This window comes from Crassostrea angulata, chromosome 10, assembly GCF_025612915.1.
Source record: "Crassostrea angulata isolate pt1a10 chromosome 10, ASM2561291v2, whole genome shotgun sequence".
NCBI classification, from domain to species: Eukaryota; Metazoa; Mollusca; class Bivalvia; order Ostreida; family Ostreidae; genus Magallana; species Magallana angulata.
The window spans coordinates 33,337,693-33,358,881 of record NC_069120.1 but is presented as its reverse complement, the minus strand read 5'-3'; the positions used below and the strand labels follow the sequence as shown (position 1 = coordinate 33,358,881).

The 21,189-nt window shown below is 35.5% G+C and overlaps 2 protein-coding genes across 3 annotated transcripts; both read left to right on the top strand.

Moving 5' to 3' along the window:
- The first annotated feature begins 19 nt into the window (after positions 1-19).
- Positions 20-10,675, top strand: LOC128165606 (coiled-coil domain-containing protein 40-like). Its single transcript, XM_052830309.1, has 20 exons — positions 20-85; positions 1,930-2,002; positions 2,152-2,251; positions 2,532-2,729; positions 5,575-5,622; positions 5,747-5,782; positions 5,909-6,162; positions 6,268-6,571; positions 6,670-6,968; positions 7,069-7,172; positions 7,297-7,540; positions 7,718-7,900; positions 7,992-8,237; positions 8,388-8,601; positions 8,758-8,927; positions 9,025-9,116; positions 9,227-9,415; positions 9,538-9,658; positions 9,769-9,927; positions 10,171-10,675. Exons 1-20 carry the CDS (start codon positions 66-68, stop codon positions 10,414-10,416), a joined length of 3,300 nt encoding a protein of 1,099 aa, XP_052686269.1. The 5' UTR covers positions 20-65; the 3' UTR covers positions 10,417-10,675.
- A 1,861-nt stretch (positions 10,676-12,536) lies between these two features.
- On the top strand, positions 12,537-20,446 carry LOC128165607 (cyclin-F-like). Of its 2 annotated transcripts, none has more exons than XM_052830311.1 (13): positions 12,537-12,649; positions 15,009-15,181; positions 15,311-15,417; positions 15,564-15,631; positions 15,787-15,974; positions 16,086-16,256; positions 16,420-16,649; positions 16,774-16,938; positions 17,067-17,371; positions 17,578-17,665; positions 17,926-18,162; positions 18,277-18,410; positions 18,537-20,446. In XM_052830311.1, exons 1-13 carry the CDS (start codon positions 12,643-12,645, stop codon positions 18,998-19,000), a joined length of 2,337 nt encoding a protein of 778 aa, XP_052686271.1. In that variant the 5' UTR covers positions 12,537-12,642; the 3' UTR covers positions 19,001-20,446. The 2 variants fall into 2 exon arrangements, with proteins under 2 accessions (XP_052686271.1, XP_052686270.1); XM_052830310.1 differs by lacking the exon at positions 12,537-12,649 and adding an exon at positions 12,685-13,716.
- Positions 20,447-21,189: the final 743 nt, after the last annotated feature.

Sequence of the window (21,189 nt, the reverse complement as noted above, 5' to 3'; positions counted from 1 at the left end):
CCCGATTTTAAAACTTACCCACAATCCACCAAATTATTATTTCCTGCATAGCAACAACTAAAACTATGGCAGATCAAGAAGAAAGGTATAAATGAATGTATTTAATTGACATAATGGACACATCTTATTTAATTTTACAGTCTGTGACAGTATTGCTATCGTAACTAAGCTTTGGTAATAGTTTGTCCACGTTTTACACTGGATATTCTTCAAAAACAAGCATGTTTTGTATTGAGTGCACTCTGTTGAAACCACTGGATCACATAATTCACAGGGACTCGTACCAAACTTTTTGTCTTCTTACCATGTGACCACCTTATAATAATATATTTTATGTGCGATTGTTGAAGCGATCGCAGTATGATTAAATATACACAGGTACATATATATGTTTCATAATGATGAATTAATTATAGCGTATCCTGCGTATACGTACGTGGTTTACCAAATGGATGGATAAACAAAATTGAATAAAAATAAAATATTTTATGCTCCAGTATACTAGTATGAACATTAATGTTTTACCGTGTGGCCATTTGAATGGTGATTTTCACTATCAGTTTCATTGGAAACATGCAAAGTTGGATCTGCCTATCTATTTATTCATTATGCTAAAAGTCGCGTGTTCCAAGATCTTTTTGACACATATTTCCTTTAATTACTCGATATTTATAAAAACCTCTTGGTTCAGACCATGTTCATCCATAGTACAAAAAATCCCAAGATTTCCCTTTTGAAACCCCCCTCTAGCTTGTCGGGTATCAATACACGGCTAAAATAAAATGTCTACGGGGTTTTTCCATTGCTAAGGAGATGAAGACGCCGAAGATAACATTGAAAAATTGCGCGAGGTGTCCCAAGTACTTCTGAATGGAGAAAAGATGTCAACATTCCCCATTATAAATCTCTGTAGGAAATCTGTTTTCGTTCCTGTGAAATTTTACAAGGGAAAAATGATAATGTTTGAATGAAGTTATCTTGGGAATTTCCCTTTCATCGATTTTAATTGCACTTCTGTCACAGGTATGTGTATTTTTATTACAAATTGTTCAAATATGCAGCATAAATATCTTGGGACAGACTACAGACATTGTGATGCATGTTTGTAGAGCAGACATCACTCAACAATTTCTGTCAAAGTAACAATACTGACCGAATAACAGAATAAACCGTTATTTTAGAAATGGCAAAGTAGTCATTAATTTGAATTTTCTCCTCGCTCAGAGGTTGTCGTTAAAGCTTGGCAGTTGCAGTGTTTGCTATTAATATAGAATTGGGGGGGGGGGGGGGGGGGGTCAATAGTAAAAGGAAAGGGATGTGATGAGCTCCTGTGCATACTTTTAATGGACTTTTCAAATCAGCTCAAAGATGAATATTATTGCTGCACTTAATTGTGGCTTTAAACAAAGGCTCATTTAAGAAAAAAGTATGATGAAGTAGTTAAATAAACCTACATGTACTTCAGGTAGGTAAATAAAGCTACAAAGCTAAATCTAGTGGTTGTTCTGGACCTGCAGGAGAGATATCATAGACTGTAAAAGAAAATAATATTGATTTCGTACACTGTCTATGTCGACTCAATATACATGAAGCTGTAGTGTAGGTTAGTGGTATACATTAATGTATGGATGATGAAAGGCATGTTCTCAAAAAGTTGATAAACTAGCTTTTTTGTCTCTATATGAATAAATGTTGATAATAGATTTTGCTAATAAATATATATTCACATCTGCAAGCAACAATTTTTGTCCATATCAAAACTATAGACAAGCGTATTCATTGTTTCACAAATCATTGTTTTAAATTATAATTCAAACTATGGTTTAGTTTTCGCATTCATTTACGAATCACATTTTCAGCTTTAAACTATATTAAAAGTCATTTTTATTCATAAACTACATTTTAATCTACATTTGAATTACTTGACAGACCCCCTTCTGGACAGGGCAAGGAAACCATGGGGGATGTTGTCACAGATGCAACTGTAAAAGCTCTGCAAGAGGTATATAATATAAAACAAGAATTTGTACAATTGTTGACTGATTTACATTTCTATGAAAAGTATATCATTTTACACTGAAAATAGTTGAAAATGTATTTCTTTTTTTGGTGTTGTCACTAACAGAGCAATGTTATTTGTATTTTGATCAGTTTGATTCTGGTGAGATGGAAGCGGGTAAAGATGCGGCTCCCTCCTCCTCCAGACCTCCATCTGGGAAACCCTCGTCTAGGCCCACCTCGGCAAAACCAGGTATACACATATCAAATTAATACACTGCTGTATAAACATATTATGACTTGTTTCTGATTGGTATTCATTAAAATTGTACAACTGGAATCTCATACAATTATTGGATATCAGGAAAGAAGTTTCCTTGCTGTATTATTTTTTTTTATACAGAAAAACAATTACCTGGTAACACTTGACCCATTAAGATTTTTATCTTTATTGTGAAAGATAGAAAAATTATGCACTTTAAATGATAAACACTAACCTTTCAAGGTGAATAAAATTGAATACTATCCCATAGGTTCTAAAGCTGGGTCTAGACCCACTTCAGCCAAACCAAGCTCCCGTCCAACTTCAGCAAGGTCTCCGAAACCAGAGACCGGCAGTAAACCTCCATCCCAGGCCGGGAGTCGACCTCCATCAGCGGGGTCAAAGAAAGGGTCAAGGCCAACTAGTGCTGCAAGCAAAAAGGACTCCAGACCACCAAGTGCTAGTAAAGGTATAAATCTCAGGCTTTGGAGAGCTATAAATGACAGTTGTACTTAACAAAAAAAATTCTTGTACTACAAGTCTTATATTCAGGGTTTTAGGAATCATGAAGTATTTTTAAACCCCCTGCTCAGAAGGAGAGGGAGTCTACGATAAAACTTGTTTAGTACGAAGACGAATATAGCGAATTCTTGGATATAACGAAGTTTTTTTTAGTCCCCGGTAAAATTCGAATTTATGGATATAGCGAACTGATTTTGAGGCCCGTAAAGGTGAATAATAACGAAATTTAACACTTTTATAACGAATTTGTTTACAGTTTAAAAAGTTTGCACTTAAACATAATAGTTTGAATGAATTTATTTTCGCAGAATATTTTTAATTTACAATCCGATTTTGAAAGGTATCAAAAGAATGGGTTTTTTTTTTATTCTAAGCAAAAATTTATAGTCTGGTGAAAGAAAATATGTTTATAGTAAATTTGCTATAGTTAATAATACGAATTCGTTATATGGATAAAACAAAGTAAATCCATTGGTCCCGAGGACTTCGCTATAACCAAGTTTTACTGTACTGTTTTACCCTTGTCTTTCTATCAGTAACAAATTTCTGTTGCATTTTTCTCAGCAACTATTGTGGATAATTGCAGATGCTTGAAAATTTAATTCCTTCTTTGTTTAAATATGCCGTATAGTGGGATTCATTTTTGTACCAATCAGACATCAACTTTGTATTAAATGATGACTGTTTATTTTTAATTTAAATTTTCGAACAAATTTTCGTCAAAGATTTCTGAGCAATTATTCATGGCATATGGTTTAAATCTTAATCCACTCTTTGTTTAAGCATGCCATATAATAGAAGTTATTTATGAGCAAATTCAATGTAATTTTCCTGTTAAATGTTGACTTTGCTATTTTGTATATTCTGATTAGAGCTTTCTTGTGTAGACTTCGTGTAAAGAAATCAGCCCAGTCTGATGCAGGTTTTCATTAACTACAAAAAATGCCACAGGATATAAACAGCTTATTATAGCCATTCATTGAGATAAGCTGCACCGTGTTTTGTATAGCAAGTGTTTTAGTAGTTTTACCCCACGACTTCATGCAAATTTGAATATGAAATATTACTATAATATGCTAGACAAGTTTGTGTGATACAAATTCAGTGATTTCTCTGTGTAATACAGTAGCTATTGATTTATTTTGAAAAACCAAGTAGTTTTATGCATGGTTTGATTTCTATTCTATGATTAAAATCAAACCTCTACTAAACTAGCTCTTCTTTTTTAAATGTTGAAACCATTAGACAATCAGATATAGCACAGCAAACGGATGAAATATTAAATGGCTTGATGTAAACCTAAATGTTAAAGCCTTTTAAAAACTGAAACATAACATGAAATTCATGCATAGCCGATCGAACACTGCGTGTGTTGTGAGCATATAACAATTATTTTTCAAAATTATTGAATATTATTAAAGTTGGTCAAATACATAATTTTAATAATTGACAGATTATGATTGTTTAGAATTTACATGTGCAAGTGGGATTGTTTAAATTAAAGTTTTATTGTTTTTATCGTTTGTTTGGTCACAAATACTAGCTGTTTTTGTTTTATTACCATAAATGGGGATGCATAAAATGGATTGAACACGCAGAGTAGACTTATCTCGGTATCAGTTGGGGGTCCTGGGTTATGTTGAAGCCTTATAAGTCTTTTACTGAGCATTAGTTATGGATTTGCTATCTGTCTGTAATCTGATGTTCAGATAGGCATCAAATCATTATTGGATTGGGGAGGGAGATGTATAAGAAGATTACAGTGATAATGTACTTACTGGTGTTTGTGAAAACAAGACAGTTTATCAAAGGCAGCTGTTTATTCTGTTACAAAAATACCCCCAGGCTTCTTTGTATGCACTTTTGACAAGTACTTTGAACAAAGCTTTCTTGTATGTTTTCGTTTTATACAGTCATTATTCTGTGTTCTGTGAAAGAGTCAAAATTTCCACATTATATTTAAAGTACTATCCATGTATGACAATTTGGAGAGAGAAAAAATCAAATTAATATGAATATCATATACATGTATGATTCTTTTGACAATTTTCCAATCATTTTTTTTGTTTTCTTTTTTCTTAGTATCTCAGTCATCTTTTTCCTTTTTTCTTAGTATACACTTATATATACACCTCGTCCAAGCAATTACGGTTCTTTTTGATGTTTCCATATCACACAAACTATCTGGTCCAAAATTATCTATCATTGGTCAAACATTTCTTCTCACCTTTTGCACGATAAATATTGATGTGAAAAAATATATCAAAGGATTGAACCTGTAAATTATTTAAATTACACCTGTAGGTGAAGTACAAGCAATAACATTGATCTTTTCTGATTGAAGATTATGTAATGATCAAAAACAACATGAGAGTCTTGCTTGTTTTGCATTTAGGGACATTTGTTTAGCCCTGGGGGGATGTTGTCTGGTCATTGTGGTCTAAAATGTCCACCTATTGTTGATGTATGGGGCTCAATAAAGCACAATCACCTGACTGACAGCCAGTCATCAGCGAGTCTTTAGGAGAATTTAATGGAATTCAAACAATTTTATAATTGCTGTATTTTCTTTTCAATTATGTGTATGACAGTTTGATTTTTTCCTCTCAAGCATAGATATTGAGGAATAAAAATTTGCTCTGAATTTTTATGTGTTGCCCTCACTACAACTCTATTCCCCAACACACACATATTGCTCCAAATAATGGGTAAAGTATATGTACATGTAATTGAAAAAAAATATGTTTGATTTCAATGAAATTATAATAAAAGGCCATGTTAAATGTCTTCAGATGAAAGGCCTCCTTCTGCAGCCAAAGATGACGCAGGGGAAGATATGGGTATGTTTTATAGATACACATTTGATTTTATTGACTTCTTAGCATTTTAATACCGTATTGTAATGTTGAACAATGAGAAATCACAGGCACTGTCTAATCATAAATGTTTGACTTTATTTTCTAGGTCCTGGTGATGAAGGTGCACAAGAATATGATTTTGGTAATTATAACACTCTGCTATATTCATCGAAAGAGAACTATAAAACTGTTTTGCAAAAACCACAACAAGGTGTATAATTTTAGATACACAGTAACCCAGCATTTGTGCATTATATTTCTATTTTAGGAGAGATGCCACCAATGGACAGTGGTGACTTTGGAGGAGATGGTGGTGGAGATGAACCACCACAGGAACCACAGGAGCCACAAGAACCAAGTCAGCCACCACCACAGGACCTAGTGCCACACCCTGGTCCTGATGGTGGGGATGGAGGTGGAGACAGTGGGGACGATGATGAGGAAATGGATGATGAGGAGGGGGTTGAGTCAGATGCGGGCAGTGAAGCAGAGACTGACATGGTTGTCCTCGACCCAGATCATGTAAGTTGAAGGAAGCTATTGTGCTTGCATATCATTTATTTGCATATTGATTCAGATTGTGACCACTTACACTTGATGAATTTTCTTTTTTGAATTATCCTACAGCCTCTCATGAAAAGATTCCAAAATGCCTTGAAATCTCATTTGACCTCTCAAAATGAGAAAGTAACTCTCGAGCTTAGAGAGCTAACAGAGGCATTGAGGAATCGCAAGAAGGAGCGTGAAGATCTAGGTGTAGATTTGTATGGAATTCAACAAGAACTAGCCAGGTTCCAGATGTTATTGGAGAAAAACCATGACGAGTTCGCTAACCTTAACCAAGGCCGCCAACAAGAGGAAGCTCAGTTGGATGACGTTCGTAACACATACAAGGAAACTCAAGTCATTGTCAACAAAGAGAAAAAGAAGTGTAAGTTGGGCCGAAGTAAACAATTCTTAAAACCAAAAAGATTTAGGTTTGAAATTTTTGAGCGAAACCTTGATGGTTTTTGTATTTCCATATTGTAGGTGCTGAACTCCAGGGAGAAGTCGAGAATTTGGCCCTGCGTCTTTTCTACATGCAGAATGCCAAAGAGGATGTCAGGTCAGATATTGCCATTATGAGGAGAGCAGCTGAAAAGGCTGACACAGAGGTATCCAAGGCAGAAGTAGAGAAACAAAGACAGGACTTGTTTGTGGACCGACTGGTGGAAACAGTTGACAAACTGAAAGAAGAAATAGCCATGTTTGAAGCACAAATTGCAGCACAGACTGAGGAAACAAAAGCAGCCAAAGAGGCCTTGATGGAGGCACATATGGAAATAGAGGTGAGTTAATGAACACTGGTGTTTTGGTGTATTGAAAATGAAATTAAGAAGTTTAATGTACCCAGTTATTATTTATTTTATTAATTTTCTTTGTATTTAGGCTATACACTTAGAAAAGAAGCAGTTGTTCCAACAGTGGAATAGCTCTTTGATTGGGATGAGGAGGAGAGATGAGGCTCACTCTGCCATGCAAGAAGCATTAAAGTAAGTTTATTCGTCAATTCTTCTCTCCCTCCCTTCCTCCCTCCTCTTCCTCTCACTCTCTCTTGTTTTACCGGTACTTTGTCTCTCTCTCTCAATAACTGAATAATTTTGTTTTACTTTGTAGTACACAGGAGCAAAAGGTGCTATCGTTAGAAACAGAATTGGAAGGCTTCAAGAAATCCATATGGCAAGAGCAGGAACAGAATGAGAAACTAACTCTTATTCTTAATAAGACTGAGAGAGACATAGAAACAGTTAAGAAGCAGCTGAGCCAGTGCCAGGCCAAGCATGACGCTCTTAAGGCTGAGTATGCTACTTACACCAGGATGTTACACGAGACCGAGCAGGCACTCAACCGCGCTGTCACTGTGAGTATCCAAAAAACTTGTTCCTTCTACTTGCTAAACCTGAAGAGATTTTATAGTCATTGTAAATATATTGCTTACTGGTAAATGTTAAAAACCAAAGAAATGGTTTAGTACATGTATGAAAATGTTGGGGTTTCATCATCAAATGCTTGATTTTTATGATTTTTTTTTTCACAGGATAAAACTCTGAGACTGAATGAGCTGAATGCCTTGAGGAAACAGATAGAGAGAGAATACCTGGAGAAAGTGGAATTGGAGGATGAAATCATGGAGAAAATGCGAACTCAGCTTACGATGGACAAGGCGTCTCAGTACACAAAAAAACTGACGACAAAACAGCGTGACTTGACCAAGAGCCTGGTGAGTACTGTCTGCTGCTGCAGAATGTCATAGAAGCACTGTGATGTTTAGCTTTGTAGAGAAGGTTCTTATTCATTTCTTATCCTTTCAGGAAACACAAACGGCTGAGGTAGAAAACACCATCTCTAGAGACTCTCTAGAAATTTCCAATGTTCAAACTCGCATTGAGCGGCTAGGGAAGATCATGGACCAACTGGATGAAGAGATAGCTCAGAAGAACGAGATCATCAGTCGCAGTGAGCAGGAGATAGTCAAGAGGAATGCCATCATTGAGAGGAAACAGAACATCATTGACCAGTACAATAAAAGGCTGGAGACCCTCATCAGCAAAGCTGGGGTATGAATGGATTTCTCTTTCTCTCTCTCACAATTGTTGTTGGGTTTTATGGGAGAAAAGGGGGGGGGGTCCAAAAAAGAAATTAAGCTAATGTTACTATGTTGGATTATTAGGTGGGAGCTTTTCCTGATACTTTCCTTTATTTTACAGGGTGTTGAACTTGGTCCTTTGGAGATCACCATCAACTCGCTACAGAAATCTATTGAAGCTCGCCAACAGGAGATCGCTGAGCTCCAGCAGATGTGGCTCCGACAGCAGAGCGAGCTTGTACAGCTCACTAAGGACAAAGACATGCAGTCTGTGGATGTCCGCAAGCTCAAGAAACAACTCACCATCTTGTCCCAGAAAAAGATCAGAACTGAGGGTAAGAGTTCTCTGGTTTTTATCTAGTGTGTACAGGGTAATTCTATGCCCGCTCTTTTTCAAGTATATCTATTTGTAGTTTTTATAGGCTTAAACAAAAATGTGATTCCCTGAAATTTGTGGAAAAGAAGTTTTCATTTTGTTAAATTTTTGCTAGGTGACATTGATGAGCAGAGACGGGAGACTTATGACATCGAGAGAAGCATTAGCAACATGCAGAATGATATGATCAAACTGAACACCTTACTGAACAAAGAGAAGGGCACCCATGATAACCTCCACCAGGACAACATTCTGCTGGAGAACGATTTCATCATGGCTCTGAAGGTCAGATCTCAATCCTTCTCAAATTTTCTCTGTCTTACTTTTACTCTCTATGTATAGAATCATTTTATCATTGGGATGTTGCTCTAACATTTTGTAGGAGGCAGAAATGGAGTCTATACAATTGCAAGAAAATCTAGATGGAATCAAAGAAGAGAAGGAAAGACTTCTAAACAGTTTAGTGGAGGCTGAGTATGTATTTATTATTTTCATATCGGAGAAGGATTCCCATTTTGTGGTGTATGAGTTTTATTCTTGCATTGTGATACACATATATTCAATGCATTTCCATTGCATTTCAGGCGCCAGATCATGTTATGGGAGAAGAAAACTCAGCTTGCCCGCGAAACAAGGGCCGCTGTTGACTCAGAAGTTGGTCAGGGTGAGATCAAGGCCATGAACGCCGAGATTCACAGGATGCAGGTCAGATACACTCAGCTGATGAAGCAGCAGGAGAAGATGATACAAGAAATGGAGAAAGCAGTGTCAAGGTAACATTAATTTATCTAACCATGTTCTGGCTAAAAAGTTCAAAACATGAACGGAATGATTTCCAGGAAAATGTAACCATCTATCATTATTGATATATTGATATAAATGGGATACTTTAAAGGAGAGACACCATTGTCACAAGAGGAGATGCCCAGCAGAAGATTAATAAGAAAGTGCTTACAAAGGGAACATTTGAAAGACAAATGGGAGAATTGAGGAAGAAAATCAAAGTTACAATTCAGGTTAGAGATGGAAATTCAATATGATAGAGATAGAAAAAACCTTGACCTTTACCATAAGTAATATTTTGTGTTTTATATAGACACTGACTTTCTACTCTCCATTTATACAGGAGGCCAATGGATGTGATGACGAGATTCAGGACCTGCGTGGCCACCAGGTGGAGCTCAGTCAGCAACTGGAGGACAAACAGGTCAACGTCCAGCACCTCCAGGGCAATTCCGACACACTGGACGGTGACATCGAAAGGCTGTTTGAAAACAAGCAGAAGGTAAACCATCCAGGGATCAATATTGTTCCTGCCTCTCACTTTGATGAGGAGATGAGTAGGATTTATTAGTTGTAACATCTGCTTTAATGATGTACTGGAAATGTTTTTTATAATACCACAAGTGTATTGAATTCAAATTATCTAAGCTTTAATATGAATAGCAAGGCAAAGATGGCTGTTGAAACATGCATATTCTGTTTCTGTAGAAAAACAAATAAGGATTGAAATATTTATCTTTTGCAGAACATGTCAGAATTATTGGGCAAACAGCAGAAAGCTAAATACTTTCAACAGGCCAAGGATGGAAAATACACGATGTTGTGCAAGTCAGAATCGTCGCTGGAGAACGAGAGCACAAAGCAGGTGGACAGAATGCAGGCCCTGAGTGCCATCGTAGACCGCCTCAACCAGGAATTCCCCCACGTACAACCGGCTCTGCGCCGGGTTAACCTGGCTCTGTCAACCAGAACCGAGCAGGCACAGGACTAAAAGACTAATTTTCAAAGTCTAAATTATTTCTTACAAGTTACATGTGTAAATTTGTACAATTCTATATAGAAGGAGAAAAGTCCGTCCACTTTACACTTGATTTTTATGTAGAGTCCATTCCACGCTTAACAGTATCTGTGATATTGTATCTCAAGAAGATATACTTGTATTTAAAAACAAAGGCATAAATTGTTTTTGAAAAATGTTGTCAATTATAATTTTGTTTTATTGGTTTGTAATAAAATTATTATTTATGATACTTAATAATTAACATTGTTATTTATTGTTGACTTCATCAATTGTAGGAGCTTGTTGAGTTTTATAGTCATAATATCTTTTGTTTTAACAACAAATATATAAAAATACCAAGAGTTAAGAACTTCTGCCTAAATATGCTCGTGTGAATGATTTGTCTTTATACCAGTATGTCTTTAACAGTTTATTGAGACTTGCAATGAAATCTGACAAATAAATTGATATGTCTGGAAGCTCAGATCATTTACAAAAAAATCTATAGGCAGGTGGATGAAATTTCAATGATTTCCAATAGTCAGCTGTTCTTGTTATTTGAGATAGAACTGAGGTGTTGGGGTATGTCATTTTGATTGAAATTAATCTGTCTAGCACATTACAGATACCTTAAAATAAGTTCCCCTGTATTTAAAATATAACACAACACAATTACCAAACCGCGATAAACTATAATGCAATTTTCAGTTTGTGACCTAATGAATAGTATTTCACGCATTTTTACTAGCAGTGAAATATTGAAAATGTAATTACGTTATAACTTTTTACAAATATTCAAATTAATGATGTATACACGCAGCTGTTTTGAGCTGCAGCTGACAGTAAGAAGATTATGAAGCGCACGTGCACGTATATACATTGTGTATAGTTTGCAGCAAGGGGCGCGTGTCAGCCCAGTGTGTTAGTTGCTACCGTTTGAATATATATTATATACATGCTACTGTTTATGTTAACGCGCATGCCACACAATACACGTATAATGTGTACAGCTTTTAAAAATCAATTTGCATTTTAACGGTGATCACTTCGAAGATATCTTACTTGTGACGAGGTTTTATCCAATTTACTGGTTTGTATTTCACATGTTATTTTTAAAAATTGAGACTTTTATATACAATTATGTTCTGTAAATTACGTGCACGAAAGGAATTGGCGGAAGAAACTGTTCATTAACAATATTTCGTTAATTTTAAGTGACATATGCAAATTTATTTTAAATACTTTTTTATCACTTGAGAAAACCAACAAAATAATTAAAATAAAATATTTGTTATCATGCAAGTTTTCTGATATATAATTCGCAATTAAGAGTTTGTGAAAATACGAAAAAATATATATAATCAATGCATGCTTACAAAAAAATGGGGTGATTTACTGTGATGCCGTAAATTAGTTAATCCCTGCTGATCGCTAAAAATACAGTTGGATTAGATATCAGTGTTTAATTATCATAATTAGTAACATATCATAACGGCGTCACAGCATGGTTTCTTTCATATAGATTGTAATTAATCAAACAAAGAGAAATGTGTTCATATATCATCATTTCTTGCCCGCTGCTCTTTTGTGATATATGATGACTTTGTTAGTAATCAAAATAAGCAACCACGCCGATAAATCACCCATTAAAGGTTTGTAAGAATTTTAAAAGGGGGGTTTTAATTTGGGGGGGGGGGGGTAAATAATTATATCATAATTACCGATGTATTAATTTATTAATTGTAATGTTACAATAATTAAAAAATCCTTTAACAACACTTGAAAGTTTCAAGTTAATTTTGAATAATGATTTAATCTCAAGGTATATTTCTTTTTTCAATTTATATCAAAACTCTTCTGTAAGGCCTGTATATTTTGCGCGCAATGTTTCGTGCATTTTACTGTAAAAAATAATGATAGGATCAGTTGCCGTTAAATTGCAAAATCGATAACGGTCGATAATAACAGATGTTGTCTATAATCCGTTACTTTCCTCGGGCTATTACATTTTGACACATATTTGAAAACTAAAGTGAACCCTGGGAAGGTGTCGGGGAAGCCACTTCCCCTCGTTTACAAACGAGCCAAGAAATTGACCAATCAGAGAAGAGATGAGAGTTTGCTATGATTTGTATGTAGTGGAGAGTAAGAGCGTTGCGATTTAATTTTAAAATTTGAAGACTTCATGTGCAATATAAAGGTGAAAGGAAACATACAATGAAAGGTAATTAAAGCTTTTATTCCGTTATGCAATCAACTTTTGTCTCTAACCAGTAAGTAATTAGGAATTGATTGAAATTCGCAGCGACCGTCCAAAGGGAAGGCGGCATATTCAAACTGACGTGGGGCTAGGCTATCTGTTGACCGCTCGGATTTGTTTCTGTCTTAGTACTTGGAACAGTTTGGTTTCAGGTGAAGAACTATTTTTGTGACCGTTTGTTATAAATGAGACAGAAGAGGCTATGAATTTTCAGTTTTATCTACAACTTGTAAATGTTATAACCCCAATGGCAATGGCACAGAATTTTCGAAATGTTTCAATCATTTAGCGTATTTTTGTTATAGGCCTATATCTTTCGATAGTATTATTACATTTGTTAAAATGTAGTAAGGCCCAAGATAAATCAAGTTTCAGAAGGTGGATATATTTATGAATTAGAACTATTGGATAAGTGCATTTGAATTCCCAAATTAGGTCAACGCGTAACATAAAAAATAAAAAAAAACCCTCAAAACAAGCGGACCAAGTTTAATACACAATAAACCGTGCAAAACATGTTTGTTGATTTAACCTAAGGTAATATATATTCACTTGCTTCTTGTAAATAGTGAGCCTTATCCTCTACGTAATCGATGAAATTTAAATCAGCGACAAGTTTGTTTACAGCAGTCGTCGTTTGTCATCGACATGACAGTTTGTACATGCTCGATAATTAATGAATATGTAAATCCATGCAAATATTACCAACAATACATGCAAATATCGACGAATATCATTATAGTTGTATATGTTTAGACTTGTTCATTTGAAAATCAATGTTGGTTTGTGAATGTCAACAAACATGTTCAGTTTCCATGCATTTAATTGGACAACGACGCAGACATGTGCTTGCTTGTTTACATTGCCAACCAATCAGATGCGGGAACACCCCCGCCGTTACTAATTATAGACGGTTGTCGGAATTGTAACGAAGCCGCTAAGCATTTAATACATCGATGGTTGAGTTATTTGGTGCATAAATTTTATTTAACATATCCACAAGGACTGAAATATGGTTCTTGTTTCATTCTGTAAGTATGAAATTTGTTTTCAAACTTTGAAAAGTATGTCAAACATGCCTGCATTGTACATCATGTTACACGTGTGACAGCTGTCAAAGTAATAATCATGTCTAGATACAATCTCTGTGATAGATTCCCAGTTGTTGTATTGTGACATGATAACAAGGCAGTAATGTTATGGAGTCATTTGTAATATTGCACTTCGCTGCCCCTTGTTTTACATGGTTAAACAAGGCCCCAAGTGTAAACGTTTGTTTCCTTGGAACAAGGAACTATACACTACCGTTTATATATATGTACTCTAGCTGTGTTTCATAGTGTGTAAATTTAGAACAAATCAGTTGTAGATGAGAAAAGTTGTAAATATATTCTTAGGTGAGTTTAATTTATAGCTGTATACTATCTAGTATATAAAACAACTCTGTGTTATTTTAATTAATCTCAGAGTGTAATTTCATAATATTGATAGTTGTCAAGACAGTATTGTTTTTTTTAATAGATCAATTGTCTAGTAATAATGATTTATGAGTGCATAGATTGTAAAATTCTGGTCTATGGAGATTCAAAAATATATATCTATAAAATTGCCAAGGTGTGCCTTTTTTAATAATAGAATCAGTCCTGATCAGTAATTAGGTATTTAAGCAGGTACCGATAATCCCTCTCAAGGTCCTTTATGGCCATTGTGTTTCATGTAACATGGCTTAGTCCCATAAAAGTTATTTAATTCAATAATCAATTGACACTAAATCAGGTTATAACAGGTGAATATAAGTTAATATGATGTGTCACCTGTAAGTTTAATCAGTACCTGTAATTCATTATGATATTGGTTTCATATTGTTCTTTTTTTAGTAACTTAGCTATAATGCATTCAGTTACTAATATAAACTTTAAAATGTCAAAAAACGAAAGGTTTGGGTGCCATGATGCCATCTGATCAGTGAAAAAATTATTGATTTAATCCACAGGTTTGTGCATATAAATGAATGGCTCATTTGATTGTCATTTTAGAAATGTGTTCTAACAATTGAAATGTTAAGGCACAAAATTGCTTGAAGTAGGATATTCTGGGGTTGTTGTTTTTTTTCACTGTTGTTGTTTTTTTATATCAGCCTCAACTAGCTGTTATATCTGCAAGGATCCTCAGGGTGATGGATGTCATTCTTATCACCTTGTGCAAGCACCTCAGAATCTTGCTATAGTAACTTAACACACTACCTTATTAGGGTTTTTGGAGTGTGACTTTTAATTTATTAATTGAAAAAATACCATTATCAATGTTTCTTTTTTATTTGCAGTTTTGTCCGCGCTTCATCGGCTAAAGAAATCCCCCAACACATTCATTCCCGTCCACATGCATCTCGGCCCGAGAACTCGAAGTAGTCAGGTGTCGCTATGGAACCTGCCCGAAGAACTCATCCTGTACATACTCAAGGGTCTCCCCATCCGAGACCTACTCAGCATGCGAGCTGTGAGTACTTGGTCTAAGTCCTCTCCATCTCTCTTTGTGAGAGGAAAACATTCATGATTTATTTGCAAAATTTATTACTTATGGAAATCAATCGCTTACATGTATAATAGAATATGATTTGTAATGCAGGTGAATTCCAGCTTTCGAGACATCATTGATGGTTGTTCAACTCTGTGGAATACAGCTAGCTTTCAAGATGTCTGGCCTTCATCCAATAATATACAGCATTTTGAGAAGTATGTACATATCACTAAAACTATTTTGTAAGCATGGCAAATATGAAAATGAAAATTACACAAAACTTAACCATGAAATGAAAGGAATACTCGTTAATTGGTTCATGCCTTCTTTGACTAAGTCTGTATTATTTGTTTCATTAAAGAGCTGCAGAATTTGATAACATGGAAGCACTCATCAAAATGGCCATAGCTTATCTGTATAATGAAGGATGTAAGTATACATCAGAATAAAAAAATATAATCTCTTTAAAGAAGGTGTTCAACATGTACTTGTATGTAAACTATCAAGGGGAGGAATGTCATCATCTGCAATTGTATACGTGTATGAGTAATATCAAAATCTTAAAATTATATTTCTCTCTTCAGTACCCGGTGATTTCGAGGGGAGAAATGTGACCAGTAATGGGATTAGAGCAGCCCAGCTCTTCTGTCAGATTGAGTCCATGACCTCATTTGAGCCGTTCACCTGGCTCTTTATCCGTCCACCCTGGTCAATCAATGGTGCCTGCTGTAAAGAGTGTGTGTTCGTCTACATGAAGAATTATCTACAAGATGTAAGATGTTTAAAAATTTATCTGTCATTTATGTAAAGAGAAAGAGATCACATTGAGCAACAGTAATGCACAAAGAAATAAGGAAACTTTACCTTCTTTGTTTTACTTCAGTCTGACAATCAAGATACAAAGAATGTTCATGTGTGTGTGGCCAAAACTCTGCTGTTGTTGGATGATGAAGAGAAAATGTCCGAATCCGATGTGTTCCTTAACAATGCTAGTCAGCTTGGATCTGGGTCTGCCGCGTTCTTGTTATGGCAGAAACAGTACCAAGATTGTGTGGTAAGTCATGATCAGACATTTTGTGTTCTTAGACTTTTATAAATTATAAATGTATGAATAGGACAGAGAATATTTAAAGGTTATTACATCGATGGGATAGACATTTTATTCTATGTTTGTGATTTTTTGTCTCGCGTTAATTTAATTTTTTTTTTTTTTGCAGGTTACAGACAGAGCACGAAATCTTCAGAGTATACGACAATTACGTGAGATAGCCAAAATGAATAACTTAGATAGCAAGCTTTCACTGTGTAAGATGTATGCTAATGGAATGTATGGAGGTATCAGCCAGTCGCAGGCAGCCATGTTTGTTCAGGAGCTAGTCCAGTCTACAACCCCTTCAAATACTCAGGAATGCTTCAAAACATCTCAGGAACTCACTACTTCTATGAGGTAAGCACAAATTGTTTTCAAAGTGCCAAAAAGTTATGAAAATGCAAAACCTGCACCCCAAAGATTGTTTTATTTTTTAGTATGAAAAAATAATAATGTGGATTTTTTTAATTTGAAATTTCAGGTACATTTTAGTGGACTGGTTGGTAGAAATAGCCGGAATGAAGGACTTTTCTAGTCATACTCTACACATTGCAGTCAGTGTTGTTGATCGCTATTTGAAAGTCCATAAAACATCCAGGTCCAGACTCCAGCTTTTAGGAGTGTCAGCCATGGTTTTGTGCTCCAGGTAAGAAATAAAAAAAACAATTTCTTATAATTACAAAAAAAAACCAAAAATCCCGACAAAGTTATTGAGCTTTCTAGGCATGGAGAATCTGAAGTAAAATAACCAGTAATTAATTTGTGCTTTGGTAGGTTCCTTGGAAAAGACATCATCACCATTCGAGAGGCAGCTTGGCTGACAGACAACACCTACAAGTATGAAGACGTAGTGAGAATGATGGGAGAAATAACTGCAACACTGAAAGGAAACATCCGCATTCCAAACAGCCTGGACTTTGTTGAAATCTTCTGCAGCGTGGCTGATTTGGACAAGAAGTGCAGCTCTCTCGCCGAGTACATCTGTGAGCTCACTCTTCTACAGGCCGAGATGGGGCAGTACAGTCCCGCTGAGATAGCAGCTAGCTGTGTTCTTCTGGCCAGACTGCTCATGAAACTTGGTATGACATTATTTCACTACAGTTTTATAACATGTGATTTTAATGTATTTGGGTTGATTATTCAATTTTCAAAAAATAAATTCAGAAGGAAAAAAAAAATGTGTTCTATCCATAAACTTGATAAAAATGTGTGGTACATGCACTTGTGTTTCACATGCTTTTCAAGCAGATCAATTTTTTGATGTGATTTTTATTCTTTTCCGTAGAGATGCCATGGCCTGACAGAATGGTGAATTTTAGTGGATTTTCTGTAGAAGACATTAGTCGCTGTGCCTTCCACATCCATGAAAAATGGTAAGATCTTGTGGATACTTTTTAAAAGAACAATTAATTGTTAAGGCCAAAAAAAGTTTATTCTTAAGTTTCTCAGGTGCCAAAATTTCAAAACAGTGTGACAGGCAGGTAGTTTATGAAAAGGGGAATAACTCAATTTTCATTTCTTGACTCAAAATTAAAATTTCTGATCATTGATGTGGCTGCATTTTATATCTTTTAAACATTTGACACTGAATAAGCTTTTCTTAAAAATTGACACCTGTATATGTTTGTTACAGCTTTCTGGAAGGATCAGTGGTGGACCACAGAGATGTCAAGTTGCAGGCCGTCAAACTGCGGTACGGGGAGGAAAAGTTCCACAAAGTCAGCGAGATCCCGATCATGAGTTACGAAGAGTTGTGCTCCATGCTAGGAGTCACTGAACACATCCTTCAGGGCACAGATGTCTGTGTCAAGTTTAGGAACGCTGACGAACTGATATTGTCACCGTCAAGAAAAAAGAGAAAGTGTGAAAGGTACATATCTATTTGGCAACAAAATTACATTTCAAATAATGTGTACGGTATTTGAACAGGAAAAAACTCATATAGCATGAATGAAAGCTAATATGGCTTTCTTGTTGTTTGCAGAGTTTATCCACACTTACAAGACAGAGAGAATGCAGCCACTCCATCCATTGAAGACAACTCAGCCATCATGGAGGAATCAGCCATGTCAGGTTACTACGGCGATCGAGACGAGGACTCATTTCAAGAATATGATGGTAAGATATTCAGTCAATTCTTATGAAAGCTTTGTGATGATGTAAAGGTTCAGAAAGTATTTGAGAATTGTGTATTTTTGTTGTTAATTATGTTGTGACTTAACTCTTTTCAACAAATTTTTGCAGATTCCAGTGAGGATCACACCAGCCCTTCTGATTTGGAATGTGGGTCTGAGAGTGACACTTACTTTGCCAGTATTTCCAAATCTGACAAAAATAATGAAATGCCATTCAATCTCTCCTTCTCCACAATCTCGTCCGATCAAATTACCCATAGTTCTCCCAAAAAGTCATGTGCCCAAGAATCCTCCTCTGGAATTTCCTCGTCACCCAACACAGCCTCAGACAATTCACCATCGTGTTCCTATGCATTTGTGCCAAAGTCGCCGCTAGGCATTTCTGGACATTCCTCTCACATCTGGAGCTTGAATTCCTCCAGGAAAAACACTGTCTCCAGTGATTCGGATATGTCCTCCCCAAGGTGCTCAGAGAAACTAGGTGCTACTAGTTACATGACTCTCCGAAGAACAACGAAACGCAAGAGCAGACAATCTCTTTGTTACAGTGCTTCATTTTCTGGACAGCACTGAAAAAATGTTTTTATGCCTGAAGTTTGAATGAAATGATGAATGCTTGTATATTTCTGAGAACATATGGAATTTGATTTTAGAATGAAATCCAATTTTATACTCAAAGATGTGAATGAATTTATGAACCAATCATGAAATAATTGTGACATCAGGGAATCTAGAGATTGAGTTATTTTTTGGTTTATGTATATTTTTTTAAAGAGATATATATCTTTTTTGTATATTTTCCCCCAAGATTACTGATTGAGTATACGAGATAGTGAGAATCTTTTTTGTGATATTCCAACTAAGACAATTAAGGGTTGCATTCCACATTCTTCCAAAGAAACTTTCAGGGAAATCATCAACACTCCATCGTAGTCCAATGACGTGATATTAGATAAGAGAGAAAAAATCATCAGAACTGCACAAGATTTAATTTATGCTTCATCATTTTCCTTTCTGCCCAGCATGATTCATTCTCACAGGTGTTCGTGAAGAGACCAAGTCTTCTTCTTGCCTTTATATTGACCTTAGTACAATTAGTAAAATCATTATCATTTTATCCATTATACTCATGTAGGTGCATTTTCTTTAATAGTCGTTTCATTGCTTTCTCTCTCCAAAAGGAAATCTAAGGATTTTTACTCAGCTCAAATTCATTTTGTTACTTTTTCCATCTGAAATTGTTTTCCATCTGAAATTGTTTTCTACCTCATTTCATGTTATCAACTGGTTTAATTTTTTTTAATATCACTTCATAATATCTAGCTTTTCTTAGGGATTAATAAGTTAATGGTTAATGAGAGGAAAGAGCTGCAATGGATTAATTTTTGTTCTTGTTTTTTTTTTATAACTGCCTGTGTCAAAGTGTATGTTACAATGTCTGCTAATTTTTGCCTTGCAAACTTTGTTGATGTTTTGTTTTGTCAGATTTTATTTCGTGTTTTTTGAGTGCAAGCTGTATGTATTGGGGATGTGAGACTTCTTTGCTATGGGGTACCTTTTCAGATTCATTGATAACAGGGTACGGTGAAAAATGAAAATTGAAACCATTTCCTGATGAATAAGTGGCTTTATTCTTTTGCACTTGTTGATCCATTAAGCCTTAATCTACACCTAAGATTTTATACAATGGTTGATAGAAGATTTGAGCAGCATTTGGTGCTTTACAATAAATTATTTATTTATTCGTACAAATGACTATTACCCTTTGATTGAATGATGAATGAACTGAATTTGTGTAATATTACATACACCTATGATATACAATATGCCACCTTGATGCCAAAGGGAACTATTGTTTAGGCGGTGGATGTTGAGATAAACATCGCATTATATGTGTTTGAATGAATGAATGAATGAATGGAGTTATGTCTTTGTTTTTGTATTTATATATACAATTATATTTTCTTTCTACATAAAATGGAGAAGAAAATTAAAAATGAAAAAACCACATTTACCAAATGTTATCGTTTTGTTTATCTCGCATGCTGTGTTTCCGTTCAGTTAGCACCTATGACAGACAAACACTTTCTTTATCTTTGTATTAACACATTGTCATGGACGCAAATGAGTGATTACAAATTGCAACCGGTGCTCTTAAATGTTCCATGGCAACAGCCTAACATTTCGTTATTTTTCGCGGAGGATGTCTCTCAGATCAGTGTGACAGAACTTTGATGGCCGCCTGTTCTCAGGCTCCCAGATTAATTTGTGTAATTCTGTTTGTTCTAATGGCCTTGCATATTGATTTTCTGGAGATTGAGCCATGGAAACTGTTCCAGTACTGATGCTCCGGGGACACGCAATCAATATGTCGTGGAAAACTCAGCTGTACTTTTCCCGCTGTTGGAATTATACTATGTACAGCAGACCCTTTGACTCTGTACCCAATATTTAAAATAGCATTTGGAATGGTTTCCGTTAGATAGAATTTGTTTGCCATAAAAGTTCAGGTCCATTATTGTATGTTGAGTTACGTCCCTTCAAAAAAAATTTGGGTTCACCATACATACTGTTAATATATCATTAGCGAGTAAAATATATCGGGCACCTGCGGCCATTGATCAGGAAAACTTTATTTTATTTCCGCCACACCCACCTGCTGTACATGAATAGGTTATCTTGATGGTACTTTGGGTTTTAGTGCTTCCTCGAGGAAAATTCGGTAATAAAGGTCGACGTAAAACTATGGGCAGCCCTTGGAT